We start from the raw sequence: 16959 nt of genomic DNA on the forward strand, positions 1-16959 counted from the left end.
TAGCTGCTTCCCAGGGAGCCAGTGAGTGCACACCCAGTGTGACTACTGCTGAGGGAATCCCTTCTTCCAGCACAGAGTTCTGGGCTGCAGACTCACTGACCCAGGACATAACAGAGAAGCCTGGGGAGCCCACCTGTGGCTGCAGGACTGGGATGACACAAACCTCTGGGAATGGGGGTGACGGAGCCATCTAAGCCAGGCTGGGCTCATGCTCCTGGGACAGTCCTGGCCAGACACAAACCTTGGCGCTGCTGTGCAGTGACTCTGGTCCTCTGGATGAGACGCTTCCATGTCCTCAGGAGCATTTGTCCCTCCATGGGGACTTTGGCCAAAATGTCCCTGCTGCAGAGGCAAGAGAGCCAGGCACACTTAAAACACCCCACACAGCCACAGTACTGCCAGAAAACATTTATTTTGTGCACTGACCACCCCAAGGACTGGGGTCTCCCCCAGGCTGGGCTCACCCCGGTTTGTCAGTCTGCCTGTGGGGACAGATGATGTGTTTCAGTCAGCTGGGAACACACCTGGAGCACACAGGGGCTGGTCCCAGCCCCTGCACTGTGGGCTGGCCTACCTGCTTCAGCCGGGGGGGCTGGGAGGATGCTCAGGCTCCCTCTGTGCCCAAAGGAGTCGGATGCAGTCCCAGGGCCAGCTTCTCCTGACACTTCCTGGCAACAAACTCCAGCTTGCTCCTTGCGAGCTCAGTGTCGTGGGCCGAGATGTCGCGGTGCCAGACGGCACGCACGGTGTGTGCCGACCAGGGGAACAGCAGGACGCTGACAGCCTGCCCGGTCTCAGCCACCTCCTCTTCGCTGGTGGCACGCAGGTGATCGCAGAGCTCGGCAGGGGATGGCCAGGCCCCCCGGACATTTACCATCACGATGTTGGTCTCCACCGCTGCCAGGTTAACAGAGCAGAGAGGCAAGTCCAGCACATGGATGCCTGTGGGAGGCCGGGGTGGTGGGTGCAAGCCCAGTGCCTGGCTACCTGGGAGAGGCTACCTGCCCCAGCCATGCCCCAGGTCCTGGCTGAAGGGGGGCCCTTTACTCCGCCGTGTGGTACCAGGGTCATTGCGGGCACCATGGGGATGGTCACAGAATCACCCCAGCACTCCAGACAGGTGAGGATCCCAGCAGCATCCTCACCTGGCTGGAGACCCAGCATGACCACTGGGGCATGGTGCCTGAGCCAGCACTACCCCAGCAGTGCCTGGCAGTGCTGGGTGTGCCGTTACCTCCTGGCAGGCCGAGGGGCCCTGAGGTACCTTCTGCAAAGCGCCGGGCATTGTCGTGGTCTCTGTGCAGCGTGGTCTCTGCGTGCTGCAGCCCGAGGAGGGCAGCGGCCGCCAGCACTCCCGCCTGCCGCATCCCCCCGCCCAGCAGCTTCCGCGTGCGCCAGGCCTCGGCGATGAACTCCCTGCGCCCCGCCAGCACCGCGCCGGCCGGGGCGCCCAGGCCCTGCAGAGCCACCAGCGGGGTCACCCCTGCTGCCCCTCTTGGGGACACATCCAGCCTGCCAGGTGTGTTCTTAGCACAACGCCTGCAAACAAGGGCCAAGCTCCAGCTTGCGCTGCCTCCCGCCAGCCCTGGGGACCCCTCTCCACACAAGCACACCTTGGAGAAGCAGAGGGACACGGAGTCACAGTGCTGGGCGATCTGAGCAGGCTCCACGCCCTGGGCCACCGCCGCATTCATCAGCCGTGTGCCGTCCATGTGCACCTGCAGCCCGTAGTGGTCAGCGAGCTCACGGACCTGGGGGCACAGGGGCAGCTGGTCTGAGATGGACCCCTGGGGCATCTTGTCCACTGTGAACTGCGCTCTGAGCTCCAGCGTCCCCAGAGCATCAATGTGCTGGGTCCAGCTGCTCATGTCAGGCAGGATTGTGCCAGCACTGTCCGTGGGCTCCCACCTGCCTGAGGTAGGTGAGGGGCAGCACCCGGCCTCCCGCCGAGCTGTGCGTGTTCTCCAGGCAGATGAGCTGAGGGCGTGGGTGGTACCGGCTGCCATGGGCCTCGCGGATGGTCAGCTCCAGCTGGTCCAGGTCGAAGGTGCCGTCTGGCAGATCTGGCAGGGCTTGGGAATGGACACCGGCAACCTGCAGCCAGGGCGGGTAAGAGCACAGAGCCAACAGGGGACAGGGGGGTTCCAGCCCTCTGCCCCTCTGTCCCCTCCATCGAGTGTGCTCAGCCCCTACTCATGCACAGCCTGTGGTTTGGGACAATCCGGGTGATGCTGTGGCAGTGGGTCCTCTGCCCAGCCCAGCCCTGGCAGCCAGAGGAGGGCAGCACATGGCCGCCCTCCTGCCCCTGCCTGCACTGCCACCAGTGCCACCGTGCCGCCCTCGTACCCACCTGTGCGGCCCCACCATGCTCATAGAGGTGCAGGTGGGCGTTCTGGCCCAGGAACAGCTGAGTCCCCCTCTGCTGGCAGTGGCACATCACTAGGGGAAGAGGGGCCGTGAAGGAGGATTGCCAAGGGCAGCACCCCACAGCTCTGCCCTACCACCCCACGACTTCCCCGGCAGCAGTGGGGCTCTGCCCCGGGGAAAGCAGAGGGGGCCCCGGCCCCAGCAATGCTCTCCCGGGGAACGGGGCTCTGGGGACCCGAGAGGCGCAGGGCTGTCCGGGCCCTCCACACGTCCCACGGGACGGGGGCACCACCTGCCCCCGGAGCGGGCCTGGGGGCGCGGGGAGCAGCGAGCGCAGCCCCGGACTCACCAGCAATAAGGTTGGCCATGGTGGCCGTGGGCACGAACAGAGCCGCCTCCGTCCCCAGGGTCCCCGCGGCCCGGCGCTGCAGCTCTGCGGGGGGACACGGGAGTCCTGGGGGGCTGGCGCTGGGGGTCCCGGGGCGCCGGGAACCCCACAGGTCCGGGGACCTCACGGAAAGTCCGTCCCCTCCGCCCACCGTTCACCGCCGGGTCCTCCCCGTAGTCGTCGTCGCCCACGACGGCGCGGGCCATGGCGCGGCGCATCCCCGCGCACGGCCGGGTTACCGTGTCGCTCCGCAGGTCCACGGTGCGCGGGGAAACCGCGGCGGGGCGGGGGGGCCTCCGCGGCTGCGACCCCCCGAGCACCCCCCTGGGCCAGGGCAGCCGTCCCTGCCGCAGCACCGCCCGCATCGCCGGGACCGCCTCCCGCAAGGGCTCCCGGGCGGGGGCGGGACCGCCCGGCCCCCGCCCCGGGAACGGGGCAGGGATGCCGTGGCGGCTGCACGGGGCAGCAGTCCCTGCGTGGGCACTGTAGAGCTGTCGTCCCTCCATCCCCCACCTGTGCGCTCGCCTCAGCCACAGTGGCTCTGGGTGACACGGGTGGGGGACCGCCCCAGCCCCGCAGTCTGCCGCGGCCCCTCGCTTCACCGGGAGCCCCATCCTGGGCACCAGGGGGGATCCGCGAGTCTTTCCATGGCTGAGCGAGGATAGTTGCGGCTCCCGCCACTCTGTGCCGCTGCCAAGAGGGCTGGCACGGGGTCACCTGGCTCCAACTCTGGCTGTGTCTGCCCTGGCAGCTGCCGACACATCACCCGGTGGCACCGAAGGTGGGCTGGCACTGCACCGGTGCTGTGAGGTCTGTGGGCAGCTCCGCAGTTCTCAGCGCTACCTGCCTCCTCTGGGGGGACCAACTGGCCTCTTGGCAGAACTCTGCACTGCCCCGGAGCAGGAGGGCATGTGCCCAGTGCAGCAGTGAAACCCCCCTGTCTTTCCCTGTCAGGCTGGACTGGCTGGGCTGCATCTGCCTCGTGGTGTAGATGGGGAGGGGGGCACAGCTCTGCAGAACCTGACACTTTCTCCTGACATTTGCAGGGGATCAGCAGGGCAGGTGCGTTCAGGTCCCCCCTTCCCCTCAGGGGCTATGCTGCCCAGCTCTGCCCACCTGTGTATGTGCCACATTCCAGCCACCTGCACCATGGCTCCTGCCATGCTGCTGCCTTCTCCCTCCCTCTGCCCCGCCACAGCCTTTGCCCTCCCCAGATCCCCCATCCTGAGCCCTGCAGCTTCCCCACTGGCTGCCCTGCCCCTGCCTGCGCCCCTGCCCATGGGGCCCCCTCCCTTACTGCCCCCCTCGCTGTCAGCCCCGCAGATGAGTGAGCCATAAACAGTCCTTCATGAGACATTTTTCACACGCAGGGCCACATGTTAACAGTTTTTCTTTATTTACTGCCTCCATTTCCTCTTTGTTCCAGGAACTTGTCCTCCAACTTCAAGCTGCTCATGATTAGGCAAAAAGGCCTCTAATCTCCCCGATCTGATTTACCGTCACTGAGAGCAGACGCTTCCCGTTACTGGCCCTGGACCTGGAAGCATGGACAGCTGAGCTGTGCCGGCTGCCGAGCCCAGCCGAGCCTCCCCAAAGCTGCCCCGCCGCACACACCGCCTTCCCAGCAGCTTCCTCTTCCAGTAAGAGCTGGGCAGCACAGCCGGTCACGTCACAGGTGAAGGGCTGGGGGGAAGAGCAGCTGTGGGGCCCTGGGCCAGGGACCCCTCCCCATGCCTGGGGCGGCTGCCCTAGGGCAAGGCGGGCTTTGGAGCTGCTTTCTCCACTTGGAAAGGCTCGGTGGCTGGAGCATCCCTCAACATGGCCTTCACAGCCACTCACCCATCCACTCCCACAGTACCTAGTGGGGTGACTGGTGGCCCTGGGGTGCCCACAGTGGGGAGAACTCCTGTGCATCCTGGCTGTCCCTGTGCGTGACTCCAGCAAATGCTGAAGGGTGGCTTCAGAGAGCTGAGGGACAGCTCAGGGCTCTGTACTGTGCAGCCCCCATAGCCCAGGCAGGACCTGCAGCCAAGGGGCTCCTTCACTAGGAGGTGACCACATCCTCTGCAGGACCGTGCAGTGTGGCTGGGTCTCCTCTGCAGAGCCCCTTGTCCTTCAGCCCCATACCTTTCTCTGGGTCTCTGGGCTGCGACCTCCCTCGAGGGTCTCCCCTCACTACGAGCACACATAGAGAGCTCCCCCACCTGCACGGGGCCCAGTAGGGCCAGGGTGGGGCTTGATGGCCATATGTGGGGCAGCCAAGCTGAGGACACAGTAGTGTGGGCAGTGGGTGGGCAGTGCCAGTGCCTGGCCAGTGGCTTGGCTGGCAGCTGGAGGCTTGCTGGGGGCTTGCCCAGGACCACACTGCGCTGTGGCTCTGCAGCCACCACCTGCCCACACCAGCTCCTGTGGTGGGCTGAGCCTCTGCTCCGCTGGGCTGAGCTCCTACTCCAGCCGTGCCTCCCCGGGGCTAAAATTAGCAGCTGAGGCCTGGCTGGGGAGCTGGGAGTGGAGCCCAGACCCCACCGCGGAGGATCGGGTTTCCCCCCCTCCCTGCCACAGGCCTGGCAGTCACTGGGGCTGATTCCCGGAGCTGGGCCCCCCCTGCCACCGGCCCCACCGGCAGCCCCGTCCCAGCCCTGCCAGGCCCAGCTGCTTGCCCTGCACTGCAGGAGGCTCAAGAGGGGCTGTGGGATGGGGGGGCACAGTGCTGTCCCTCGCCAGGCTGGGGCCGAGCTCTCTGCCCCTGGCACACAGGACTACCCTGGGACAGGCTGGCAGTGAGCTCTATTATCAGCCTCCCAGTAGAGCTGTGGCTGCAAGGGGGGCCCTGTGGGGACAGGGCTGTCGGTGGCTCAGGTGGTGCCCTGGGGGTCTTGTGCCAGGTGCCCAGGGCTGGCTCAGGACCGGGCAGTGACCCTGACATTCTCACCATGAGCTTGGGGTGTTTTCCTGCCAAGCTGCCTTGGCCCTACAGCCACACTGTCCTTGCTGCCTGTGCTGCCCACCCTGCCTGCCCTCTGGGCTGCCACGGCTCATCCCCGTAGGCTGGCGTCCTGGCGGGTCCCGGTCCCACCGGGGCCGGGGCAGCCGCCATCCGTCACCCCTGAGGGGCCGGAGCCGCGGAGCCGAGCAGTTTTCCGCTACTGGGAATGGCGGGGCGACGGCCGGGAGCGCCAGTTCCAGGCTCAGCCAGTCCGGGTCGTGCCCCCACCCGCCGCACTCCCGGTGTCCCGGTGCCGGTGCCGTGTTCGCAGCTGCGGCACGCGGCGGCCGCCGTTCGCACACGGCACCGGCCGAGCTTCGGCCCGGGACAGAGCCCCGACGGGCAGAGTCCCGGGACTGCCACGGCCGTACCCGGTGCGGGCCCCGTGGGCTGCCTCGAGGAAGCCCCGACGGAGCCTCGCGTGGTCCGGAGCCGGAGCCGGGGCCCGGTGGCCGCGCGGTCCCGGCCGGTGCCCCGTCCCCAGCCCGCGGGGCCGCGGATGCCCCCCCTCCGCCGGCAGCGACTTTTCCAGTAAAACCGCCGCAGAGATCCCGGCTTCCCGACAGGCCCGGCCTCCGCGCCGGGGGGGCGCCGGCCGCCCTTAACCCTTCCCGGCCCGACGGGCGGCTGCGGGTTCGGGACCCGGGGCGACTGCGCCCGCCCTGCCCGGCCCGGCCCGGCGGCTCCGGGGACCTGCGGGGGACTCTGTCCGCCGGGTCCGGGGCGGCGATGGCCCCACTCCCGAGAAACAGGGGGTCCCGGCGGTCCTGGCGGTACCGGAGGCTCCAGTGCCGAGGCAGCCTGACCCGCGGCACACCGGGAGCCGGTGGGAGAGACCCGACCCCGGGGGGCCTTTCGGCCTCAGCCCCGGCGGGGTCCGGCCGTGCCGGGAAGGGCCCCCCATCCCACCGTACCCCCCAAACAGAGGGTTTTGCTTCTCAGGGTGCAGCTGAATAGGGGCTGGACCCTGCCACAGGGCAGAGGGACCAACTATCCCAAGGGCCAAGGAGCTGGAGAACCGCCGGGGGAAAAGCCCCTCTGCGCTGTACCCCAGCGAGGGCTGGGGGTGGGTTAGGGCCCCGATGCTGTGGGGATGGGGTGGCCGTGGGGTCCCTGGGAGAGCCCAGGTGCTGGGGCAGCTCTGGGTGCACCCTGGGAGAGTACTGGTGGCGATGATGGCTCAGGGCTAGTGGCTGTGCCAGCTCCACAGCCCTGCTCAGCGCTGCGTGGGGACACTTTGGCTGGGTGGGCAGAGTTGGGGCTGCCCAGGCACCGAGGGTCCGTGCTGAGAGCTGTGCAGGGCCGTCCCCACTGTGCCCTGCCTGCTTCCAGCTGCTGCACTGGCCGAGCCAGGGCTGAGGTAAGTGCTGTAATTGTTTTCTCTGTGGCCCGAAATGAATAATTGAGAGGTCTTTGAGGAGAATTAATTAGCCCGTTTATTGGCAGTAAATGCTTTTCTCCAGATGATGAAATAGATCTCGAGCCACACGTGGGGCAGGCGGATGCAGGTCGCTTAGGCTGCTCCGGAGCTCATAGGTGCCAGTCTGCAGGCCAGGCGTGCTGGTGCCCCATGCCCACTGTGGGCTCCCATGGCCTCCCAGTGGTCCTGCGTGCCCGGAGCTCGCTGCACCCACGGCCAGCGGAACCTGGCGTGGATGGGAGCACAGGGCACCAGGGGGTGAGCAGGGTCCTGTGGCAGTGTGGGAACCCTCTGCCCCTGTCATGCCCATGTGGCTTCCTGCTCCCCCCCAGCTCACATCCCATCCTGGGGGCTCTCTCCCTGTGCAGACTCTGTTGTGTCCCCTTGTGTCTCCTTTCTTGTGGCTGCCAGGGTAGTGCCAGCTTAGGGCTTGTGGCCTGCACCTCCTCCTCCTCCTTCTCCTTCTCCTCATCTCCTTTTTCTCCTTCTCCCCTGGGCATGAGGTGAAGGGCCCAGGATAGCCAGAAATGCTTAAACAAGGATTTCCTTGTTGCTGCACAAGCTGTTTGCCTTCTCCCAGGCCAGCCGTTAATGAGGTTTGGCAGGAGGCACCGTCAGCCCCAGCCATTGGATTTCTATAAATCAGCCTGGAGCTGATGCTTGGGGCTGGGATGGAGCTGCTTGGCTTCGGTGCATGGGACTGCAGCCTATGGGTCATGGGAGACCCTCTGGGAGTGGAACATCCTGGCAGGGTGGAGAGGGGCAGAGGCTGAGGGGGCCAAAAGGGGACAAGGGGGCTGTGGCTGCTTCCCGGCAGACAGGTCAGAGTGTCCACTTCCAGGAATGGTGGAAAATGTAAAGCAAAAAACAAAGCAGCTTCCCACAGCCGAGGTGCTTCTGTGTCCTGATCTTTCCCACATTCCCACCTCCCTTCCCCAGACCTGGAGAGGCTGTTGGATGGTCAGAACTGGGATGGAGATGGCTTTGCTCCCCTGACTGCCTGCCTTGGAGTGGGGACGGTGGCCATGGCCGTGCATCCCCAGGCAGCCTTAGGCATGCAAAGCGGAGCAGGCAAATCACCCAGGCCCCCAAGAAGCATTGCTGCAGCTGGGGCCGGTGGTCGCTGCTGCAGCTGGCCCCTGCTGGGAAGCAATGCCATAGTGGCAGGGCTGGCATGTGGGCCCTTCACACTGAAGCTGCTGCAGCAGATGTGCTGGCTGCTGCTGGCACAGGGACACTGCCAGGCCTGCAGGTCCTGTGGAGTGCCAGGCTGCTGCTTCCCACAGGGACACAGGCTGTGCCCAGCCAGGACCCTTGCTGGGCAGTGAGCAGGGTCTGGCAGGAGCTGTTCCTCCGTCTGCAGCCACACACCTCCACCCTGCCGGCATTCCCCACTCTGCTCCCGTTGGCCTGGGGTACTACCAGGCCTAACAGGGGTGGGATGTGCCCAGTCAGAGGAGAGGGAAGATGATGCTGCTCAGGCAGAGCCCCTGCTGTGGCTGGAACCTGCCACTTCCCCTCTGTCTGCACCCACCCGTGGGCGCGAGTGCAGCTGGAGGCTCTGAACAGCAGCGGCAGTGTGGTGCTGAGCATGGGCAGCACTGGGGAGCCCTCAGTCCCCCAGGGACCCGCTCATGGCTGGGCCAGCTGTGGGGGGCACTGGCGTGCACAGCTCTGTGAGTGGGCACCTGCACCGTGCTGGGAACCCAGGTTGGTCCTGGCCCTGTCGCTGCTCTGTCAGCCCCAGGGCCCTGCTCCATGCCATGGGCAGGGAGTCTCTGTGCCAGGGTGCCTGTGCCCACACCTCTCGGCAGCTGCAAGGCTGGGGCTGGGAACAGGAACCCCGTCGGGAGGTTGTGCAAGGAGGGGGGACCCGGGAGGGCACGGCCAGTGTCGAAATTCCACCTTCTTACAGAAAAGCCCCCGGGTAGAATTCCTGACAGGGGTGATTCATCCCCCACTGGAAGTGATGACTTTGCCTCTCCAGTAAACACTCCTCAGCCCAGCAGGGTGCCACTGCACCCTCCTGTCACCCACCTGTGGGATGACCTTGCCTAGGAGAGCCCCAGGGTGGTGGGTAGGTGGGTGGGAACCGCTGGGCAGCAGAGAGATGGGTGCCAAGGGCAGAACTGAATCTCTGGCTCCCTGCCCCAGCTGCCATCTGAACCTGGTGCAGGCCAGTGCTGCTGCCAGGTGCTTTGGGGGGCCCGTCCCCTGCCAGTGAGGGCACACGGGACAGCCCTTTCCAGGAAGCGTGTGAGGGCAGCCAGGCTGTGGAGTTCCCGACAGCAGCTCTGGTTTTAATAACAGCAAATCAATGGATGCCCGATTCCGGCCAGAGCAAACTCCTGTGCTTCCTCCCCGGCCTCCCCCACTGGCAGCTTCCCTGCAGGGCAGAATGACCCTGGTGGGAGCCCCAACCCTGGCCACAGCACGTGGGGCTCCAAATGCTGATGCCCTGTGCCTGCCCGCCCTGCCTGCTGCACCCTGTCCCAGTGTGCTGCCTCCACCAAGCCTCACCATAGGGAAGGGAGGTTGGGGGTCCTCGGTGCCCCTGCCCAGCCCTGCTGTGCCCAACCCCCATGGAAGTGCTGCCCGTGGGCTGCTCTGTGGCCGGGCATTCCCAGCTGCTCCAGCCGCTCGCTTCCCCAGCCCCGTGCTGTGATTCCACCTCCTCCCCGCGGGTTTGCACAAACCTCCCGCTCGCTTTGTGCTTGTTTTGAGAACAGATTAGTCATGGCTCTGAGCTGGCTTCCAGCAAACGCACAACAGCACCATGGAAAAACGAGAACAGTGAAGTGATGACTCAGCAGGGCTCCTGCTCCGTCCCTGGGGTGCCAACTGTCCCTGCTCCCGATGGCCCCGGGCACTGGTGGGACCACCCAGGGATGTGGCAGCTGGGCCAGGGCGGGTGGGCGACGGCAGGAAAGAATCAGGGGCAGTGTCTGCCTGGAAGCTGCAATGGTGGTGTCAGGGTGGGACATCAGGTCCCTGGGGGTGATGGACCCTTGAGTACAGCCTCCTCCCCTTCCCCTGCCCCCTCCTGCACCCAGTGGGTGGGGGCTCCCCTCTGGTCTGCTGGCACCTTGCTGCCCCGACCCCCACTGCACGGGTGGCCGAGCATCTCGTTGCTGGCAGCTCCTGCTCAGTGCCCAGCAAGGCCAGTGGGTGCTGGAGCTGCTGCAATGATGGGTGGCTACCAGGACCCCGTGACAGGCTGGGGATCCCCGGCTCTGTGGGCTCAGCAGTCAACCCCAGGCACCGGGGCCTCCCAGCCAGCACCTGCGTGCCAGGGCCGTGCCAGTGACGGGAACTCCTGGGGCGGGCCCTTACCGTACCTCACACCTTGCTCCACAGCCCTTCCCTGCCTTGGCCGGCTGCCTGGCGGCACAGAGTGCTGCCAAGCCTCCCTGCCAGGTGGCTTATTGTGATCCCATGGTGCTGGACACCAACTGGTGTTGGCTGCCAAGGATGAACAATGTAATTGCTAGAATTACAGTAAAGTGCTCCCATTCCCACTCATTAAATGCTGAGACAGGGCCCCTGGGTCCTTCTAGGGAACATCTGCTCCAGCTGTGCCCTCCACCAGCCACACGCCCCGTCCTCACCCACGCAGCACTACTGGTGCCCGTTGCCTCCCACTAGACTGGCGCAGGCTGGAGTTGTTCTCTGCTGACGGCCCCTGGAGCCATGGGACAGGCAGAGCCCACCAGTCCCCAGCACCATGCACTGGAGAGGAGGTGGCATGTGAGGAAGGCAGGGCTGGACTGCAGACACAGGGTCCCACATCTGGGACCCCCATCCCCAGCCACGTGTGTGGCACTGCCATCACCGGCTCCTGCGCCGGGGCTGAGGCCAGGGCTGATGTGAGGCCAAGGGACGGTCCAGGGCTGGGGTTTGGCACCTGCCCATGGCTGTTCTGCCAGGGTCATCTGAGGACTCTGCGCTGTGCTGGGCGAGCACACCCCAGGCAGCTGGCAGCCTGCTGCCAGTGCACCCACGGGGACTCCCGTGACGTGCCACGTGCTCAGCAGTGACCGCAGTTGGTGGTGGGCACCTCACCACTCCCTGTGAGTGCGGGTGCAACAGCAGTGAGGCCCTGGGCCCATGTCCCTGCTGGGCAGTGGAGACCTGGGGCTGGGGGCCCGGGGCAGCACAGCTCATGGAGCTGCTGATGGAAGAAGTGAGGACTCCACAGCTGCTGGCTCTCTAGAGCTGGCCACGTGTCTGGCTGGGGAAGCAGCAACAGAGTGGAGTTTCCATGGGGATGTACACAGCCTGCTGGGCTCGACTGCATCCTGAAATACTCCCAGACCTGGACAGGGGGTCCTGCTGCTGCCCCCTGCTCCCCACCTGCTTGCAACTCTGCCTGGTTCTGGGAGAACCAGGGCCAAGCCAGCCCCCATGACTCCCCCAGCCACCAAGACTCTGGGCCAGGTCACCATCAGTTGAGTTGCTGCTGGGACAAGTACTTATAGCAGTACCCCATCTGGGCAGAGGCCCAAGAGGAGGGCCAGTAGTGGAACTGCAGGGCTCCAGGAACATCAGGCTGCAGCTCTGCTCCTCCTCCAGCCCAAGCAGCTGTTACCCCTAAGGAGCCCACAGCTGGAGCCACCAGTGCCGGCCCCGAGTGATGCCATAGAGCCCATGCTTGTGCTTCCCAACAGCAAGACAGGAGCAGATGTCCCAGTCCCTGTTTCCAACCATCCCTGTGGCCCTGGCCTGTGGAGGAATTGCCACGTAAGGAGCAGGTGGTGCCATTTACAGTAAGTCCCCAGCTGCTGCACAGCCCTTTCCTGCATCCTACTGGGAAATGTGGCAGTAGACGTGGGAATGTCCTGGTGCTGCGGAGCTGAGCAGGAGGAAGTGAGTGAGGGGAGCGCTGCGAGGTCGGCGTGTTTGTGAGCTCCCTGCTTGGCTCTGCTGCCCTAGTGCTCACCAGTGTTGCTGCCCACTGCCGCCTTCCTTGGGGTCCCAGTGCAGGGCTGGGGAGTCCTGCTTCCCTGTGCCTGGCTGGGTTTTGCCTCATGGCTGGGGGACTGGCAACAGAGCCGTGGTGTCGGCTGAGCCCTCCACTGCCCCGCTGCCTGCCATGCCAGGAACACTGGCTATGGTGGTTTCCTGTTTTGGATCTGCAGAGGCTGGTACACACCAGAGCAGGTTTCCTGCACCCCTGACCCCGTAGGGTTCAGGTTCTCCATCCCAGCGTACACTTCCTTCTTGTGCCAGTAATGAGCCAGTGCTGTGATGGGAAGCATCAGCAGCTGCCCAGTACTCCATGGGGAGGCCAGACTGAGGCAGGATGAGGGGTTCCAGAGGTTGTGGGGCAGCCACTTGTCCCTTCCTGACCACTCTTCTGTGTCCCAGCACCTCCTCGGGCTCTCATTGGGCCTGGTGCTCTCACCTTGCTCTGCATGGCCACCATCAGTGTGGAGGAGGTGATGGCACTGGAGACAGGCTGCACTTACAGATGCACTGAGTTCTGCAGCTGTAAGAGAGACCCAGGGTGTGGGGATCTACAGGACCCCAATATCCCAGCCCTGCTCCTGGAGCCCTGCCCAATTCCATCTGGCTCTGGGCACCGTCACACAGTGACAGGATCTGATTACCCCGAGAACTCTTTCCCCATCCAGGAACCCTCCCAGGGGTGAGCTCAGCTGTCCCGGCCGTGCTGCGGGGCAGAGGGGAACTGGCTGCGGGACACACTTGATCGGCTGCTTACGAAATGCGGGGCCAAGTCCGCTTGGCTGCTCTGGAGCAGGCGAGAGGTTTGTGAAACCTTGGGCAGGGATTTGCCCGACAGCTGCCGTGTCACTGCTACCCGTGAGCTTGGCTTTGTTCCAAGAAACCCGTGGGGCTGGTGCAGCTTCCCGGACTCTCGACTCAGCCGTGGTTGCAGCACTGTGAGGAAAGTGGCCCTCAGATGGTGATGCCAGGGCCCTTCTGGGAAGTGGAGAAGCCAGAGCTGTTCCTGCAGGGATGGAAAGGCTGGGGTCTGGCTGGGGGTCTTGGGCAGGGCCACTGTGGGCAGCCTGGCAACCCTCTCTGGGGTCAGCTTCCCGTTCTGCCCCACCATGGGGTGCTGTGAAGCCCTTGCCTGCTGGGGGGGCTGAGGGTGCTCATAACCTCCCAGGGCTCTGGTTCCCCCTCCCCTTCTGCACCATGTCCTGCCCAGGAGCAGTGATGCTCTGCAGGGCAATGCTCCTGCTGGCTGGGGGATGCTGTGCCCACAGCACTGTTCCCACACCATCCCTGGCACAGGGTTGGGAGTCACCAGCACTGCTGGGAACCCTGACATGGGGGATGTGCCTCAGCAGGGCCTGGCGGGCAGCCACCCGTGTGCGTGGACATTCCTTGCATAGCTGCAGCGGGTGCCCAGGCAGGCCATGGCGCTTCCTGGCAGCCTGTGTGCCATGGCCCTGCAGAGCAGCACCAAAATAGTCACTGGGACTGTGCCATGGCCACAGCCCGAGCTGGCACACTCACTATCCCTCTGCTCTGGGGTGATCCCTAAGGAAAGTCTTTTCCCAGCAGCTGGGGTTCCCCAGAGGTGGAGTATGGTGCACGATGCCAGGCATGACGCCCACAGTGCAGGGCTGTGGGTGCCAGAGGGGCTGGGAAGCACAAGGCACCTGGGCACAGCCTGCTCCTCACAGCCAGGGGCTCTGGGAAGATTGTGGAGGGCTGACCCCTTCCCAGGGGATCACCCACATCCATAGATGCAGCTCTCCAGCTGGGCGCCGCGCTGCTTGCCAGTGAAATGGAGCTGCAGGTTTATTCACATGCCCACTTCATACCCTCAAGGCGCAGGGGCCAGGCACTCCTGAGGGCCGGGAGATCCCTGTGGGCATCCTCTCCCTCCTCCTCCTTCTCCTGTCATCCCCTTCCTTGGGCATCTGTGCCCGGCTCAGGGTCTGCACAGCTGTGCTGTGGGGGTGAATGTCCTGAGCCTGCCGTGCTCCCAGAGGAAGCACCACATACCCTTCCTAACCGCACCTCTCCATGCCCTGTTCCCGCAGCTCCTGGCCCCGGCACGTGCCAAAACAGGGCTGGGGGCAGGCAGGACTCGAGTGCTGCACAGAGGCTGTGCCGCCAGCTCGGCTCCTCCATACCCGGGGCCATGGGCTGTGTCCCGCCATCAAGAGACTGTTTGTGGTTGCACCATGTGGACGAGCCGGGAGCGGATCCCGTCCCCGCGGCTCGGCTCAGACATACCTGAGTGCTGGGACAGCGCTTACGCAGACAGAGGGGCTGAGTCACTGCGGCGGGATCACCCGGCACGGACAGCGGCTCCAGGAAACGGCACTTACGTGGTGTAAACACATCCCGGCATTGTGCCTGGGCCGAGTGGCCCCGGGGGTGCAAGGGAGAAATCAAACCAGATCTGAGGTTTTTCATTAAAAAATAGTGCTCTTTATTATAAATTATGGAAACATTTCCTTTCTGAATATAAATATAAATATGTGCAAAGTTTCATCTGAGTTTGGTTTTGGTTGAATTTTCAAGCATGGTTTTGCTCAGCCCTCAAGGCTGGAGGTGAAGATGGAATCTTTATAAAAGACAGTGATTCACGTTGGCCTGTAAACATCCCTTTGGTTAAAAAAAATAATAAAAATTAAAAAAAAAAAAGCCAGAAAAACCCAACCACTTCTCTGGGTGGATGCAGAAAAGCACTCATGAGACGACACGCTCCAGGGGATCCTCCCACCACGTTCCTGCGGGAATCGGTGGCCAGGGTCTGTGGGAGCGGCTGGGCAGAGGTGGGGTGCAACTCCTGGTAGTAAGGGCCCGGGGTGCTCCTTGCAGACACGGTTGTGTGGGATTCAGCAGCATTGGGACGTGCCACTTCCCCTCTGGCTTCACATCAGCAGGACCTTCATCACGCAGCGTCACCAAATGATGTGCAGTAACCCAGATTGTGGGGCAGGGAGAATTTTAAGGCTTAGTCCCCTGGAAAATGGCAACGAGGGAACAAAGGCAGCAACCTCCAAGTCTGGGGCCTGGTGTGAAAAGAGCTTCCACCCACAAGGAGGCAGTAAGAGGTAAAGTACAGTATGGGCAAAAAACGCCTTCCTCTTAAAACCGAGGAAAAGCGATCAGGCACTCCTGGGCTCCAGTGCTTTCAGTTCCCGGGGGCGGAAGGGGCTCTCACCAGGACACCCCCAGGATGGGGTTGCCGAAGTGCACGTTCCTCTGTGTCACAGGAGCCATCCTGGCTACTCAAGCCCACAGGAGCTTTGCCAATGGGCTCACTGTAACTTCCACAGTTCGGCTGGAGCCATCCCCCTTCCCTGTGGAGAGGAGGTGTCGTGCTTCCTCGGGGGTCCCCCCAGCACCAAAGGTGCCCAGCTATGCTGGCCACAGCCCTGGGCCCACAGCGGCTTTCCCCAGTCCCCCTCCTCTCCTTCCCAGAGGGAGAGGCTCGGCGTGCCCTGTGAGCTCCCACGCTGGTGGGGCATTGTGCCTGTCCCTTGCTCTTGTGCTTGTAGCGTGTGACCTTGCTCTGCTGGCCCCTTAGAGGGGGGCATCATACTGGTCCAGGAACTCCTTGATGGGGGCCGGCAGCTGAGTCATCTTTTCATAGGAGTCCAGGTGCCCGTTGACGGTCTTGCGGCACAGGTGCTGCAGGGTGGACACGCTGGAGGAGAGCGGGCGGCTCAGCACCAGGGGGATCTTCTCGCCACCTGAGTAGATGTAGTAGGTGCGCTTGGGGTGCAGGGCCCCCCCCGGCTGCTCGGGGACGGCGCAGGGCGCGGGTGGCATGTAGTGATGGACCAGCTTGAGCACGCAGTCGAAGCGGGGCACGGGCTGGCTGCTGTGGGGGTCGCTCTGCAGGGAGAAGCTGCCGCCCTCACACTGGATGCGCAGGTTCTTGGTGCCCGACTCCGTCTTGACGCTGAGGGTGAAGAAGTGCCGCTGGTCTGAGCTGTCCCTGATGAGGAAGGTGCCGGCCGGCTCAGTGCTCAGCAGTAGGTTGGCCTCGCCGCCCGTCACTGTGCTCCAGTAGAAGCCACTCTCCTGCAGCTTGCGCACGGTGTTCACCACCAGCTGGTACTCGCTCTTGGAGCTGAACGTCTTGAGGCGCAGGCTGGTGTCGAGGGGGTGGCTCATCCCGGCAGCGGGGAACTTGCTGTGGGTGACCATGGCGCAGGGAGCCAGCTTCGCGTGCTCGGGGTGCTGCTGCCAGCAGCAGCCGCTGCTACACCATCACCTGCGGCAGAGACTATGGTGAGCCACGGCACCTCGGTCCCCGACTCTCCCTTCCCGGGAACATCTGCACCGACCAGGTCCCTGGCTGTTGTCCGCCGGCATCTCCGATTCTCCCTTCCCACAGCACCGGCACCCCCGCTCCCCGGCTCTCCGTTCCCGGGAGCACCGGCACCCCCGCTCCCAGGCTCTCCCCTAGCCAGGGGCACCGCTTCTGCCGGGCTTCTACTCTCACTCCCTGGGGAACATCGCTACCTCCGGTCACCAGCTATCGCCCTGCTGAGGCACCACCATTCCCGGTGATCCCCTTCTCTGGGCAGCAGCGGCATCCCCAGTCCCCAGCTGTCCGCTCCCAGCAGCACAGGCATCCCCGGCCCCGGCTGTCGCCCCGTCGGAGCGCCAGCATCCCCTGCTATCCCTCTTCCCTGGGCATCCCCGGTCCCTGGCGATCGCCTCCCCGGAGGTACCGGCATCCCCGGTGCCGGGCTGTCCCCCCTCCCTCTCCAGGACCCTGTCCCATCCCTCCCGAGGCCATACCTGGGGCACGGGAGCCGGTCCCGGCGGCGGAGCGAGACCGGTGCGCGGTGGCAG

General features: G+C 64.6%; 2 protein-coding genes across 3 annotated transcripts; both read right to left on the bottom strand.

Moving 5' to 3' along the window:
- Window positions 1-137: 137 nt before the first annotated feature.
- On the bottom strand, window positions 138-3128 carry LOC127475509 (uncharacterized). Of its 2 annotated transcripts, XM_051797396.1 has the most exons (8): window positions 2907-3128; window positions 2717-2800; window positions 2351-2439; window positions 1909-2094; window positions 1614-1751; window positions 1265-1457; window positions 575-942; window positions 138-482 (listed from the first exon to the last, which is right to left on the bottom strand). In XM_051797396.1, the coding sequence occupies exons 1-7, from the start codon at window positions 3118-3120 to the stop codon at window positions 605-607; spliced, it is 1242 nt and encodes a 413-aa protein (XP_051653356.1). In that variant the 5' UTR covers window positions 3121-3128; the 3' UTR covers window positions 138-482; window positions 575-604. The 2 variants fall into 2 exon arrangements, with proteins under 2 accessions (XP_051653356.1, XP_051653355.1); XM_051797395.1 differs by having other exon boundaries at window positions 138-942.
- Window positions 3129-14551: 11423 nt separating this feature from the next.
- Window positions 14552-16955, bottom strand: SOCS3 (suppressor of cytokine signaling 3). Its single transcript, XM_051797438.1, has 2 exons — window positions 16906-16955; window positions 14552-16372 (listed from the first exon to the last, which is right to left on the bottom strand). The coding sequence occupies exon 2, from the start codon at window positions 16303-16305 to the stop codon at window positions 15676-15678; it is 630 nt and encodes a 209-aa protein (XP_051653398.1). The 5' UTR covers window positions 16306-16372; window positions 16906-16955; the 3' UTR covers window positions 14552-15675.
- Window positions 16956-16959: the final 4 nt, after the last annotated feature.

Source organism: Manacus candei, unplaced genomic scaffold, assembly GCF_025592945.1.
Source record: "Manacus candei isolate 608988 ecotype Guabito, Panama unplaced genomic scaffold, ASM2559294v1 h1tg000047l, whole genome shotgun sequence".
Lineage (NCBI taxonomy): Eukaryota > Metazoa > Chordata > Aves > Passeriformes > Pipridae > Manacus > Manacus candei.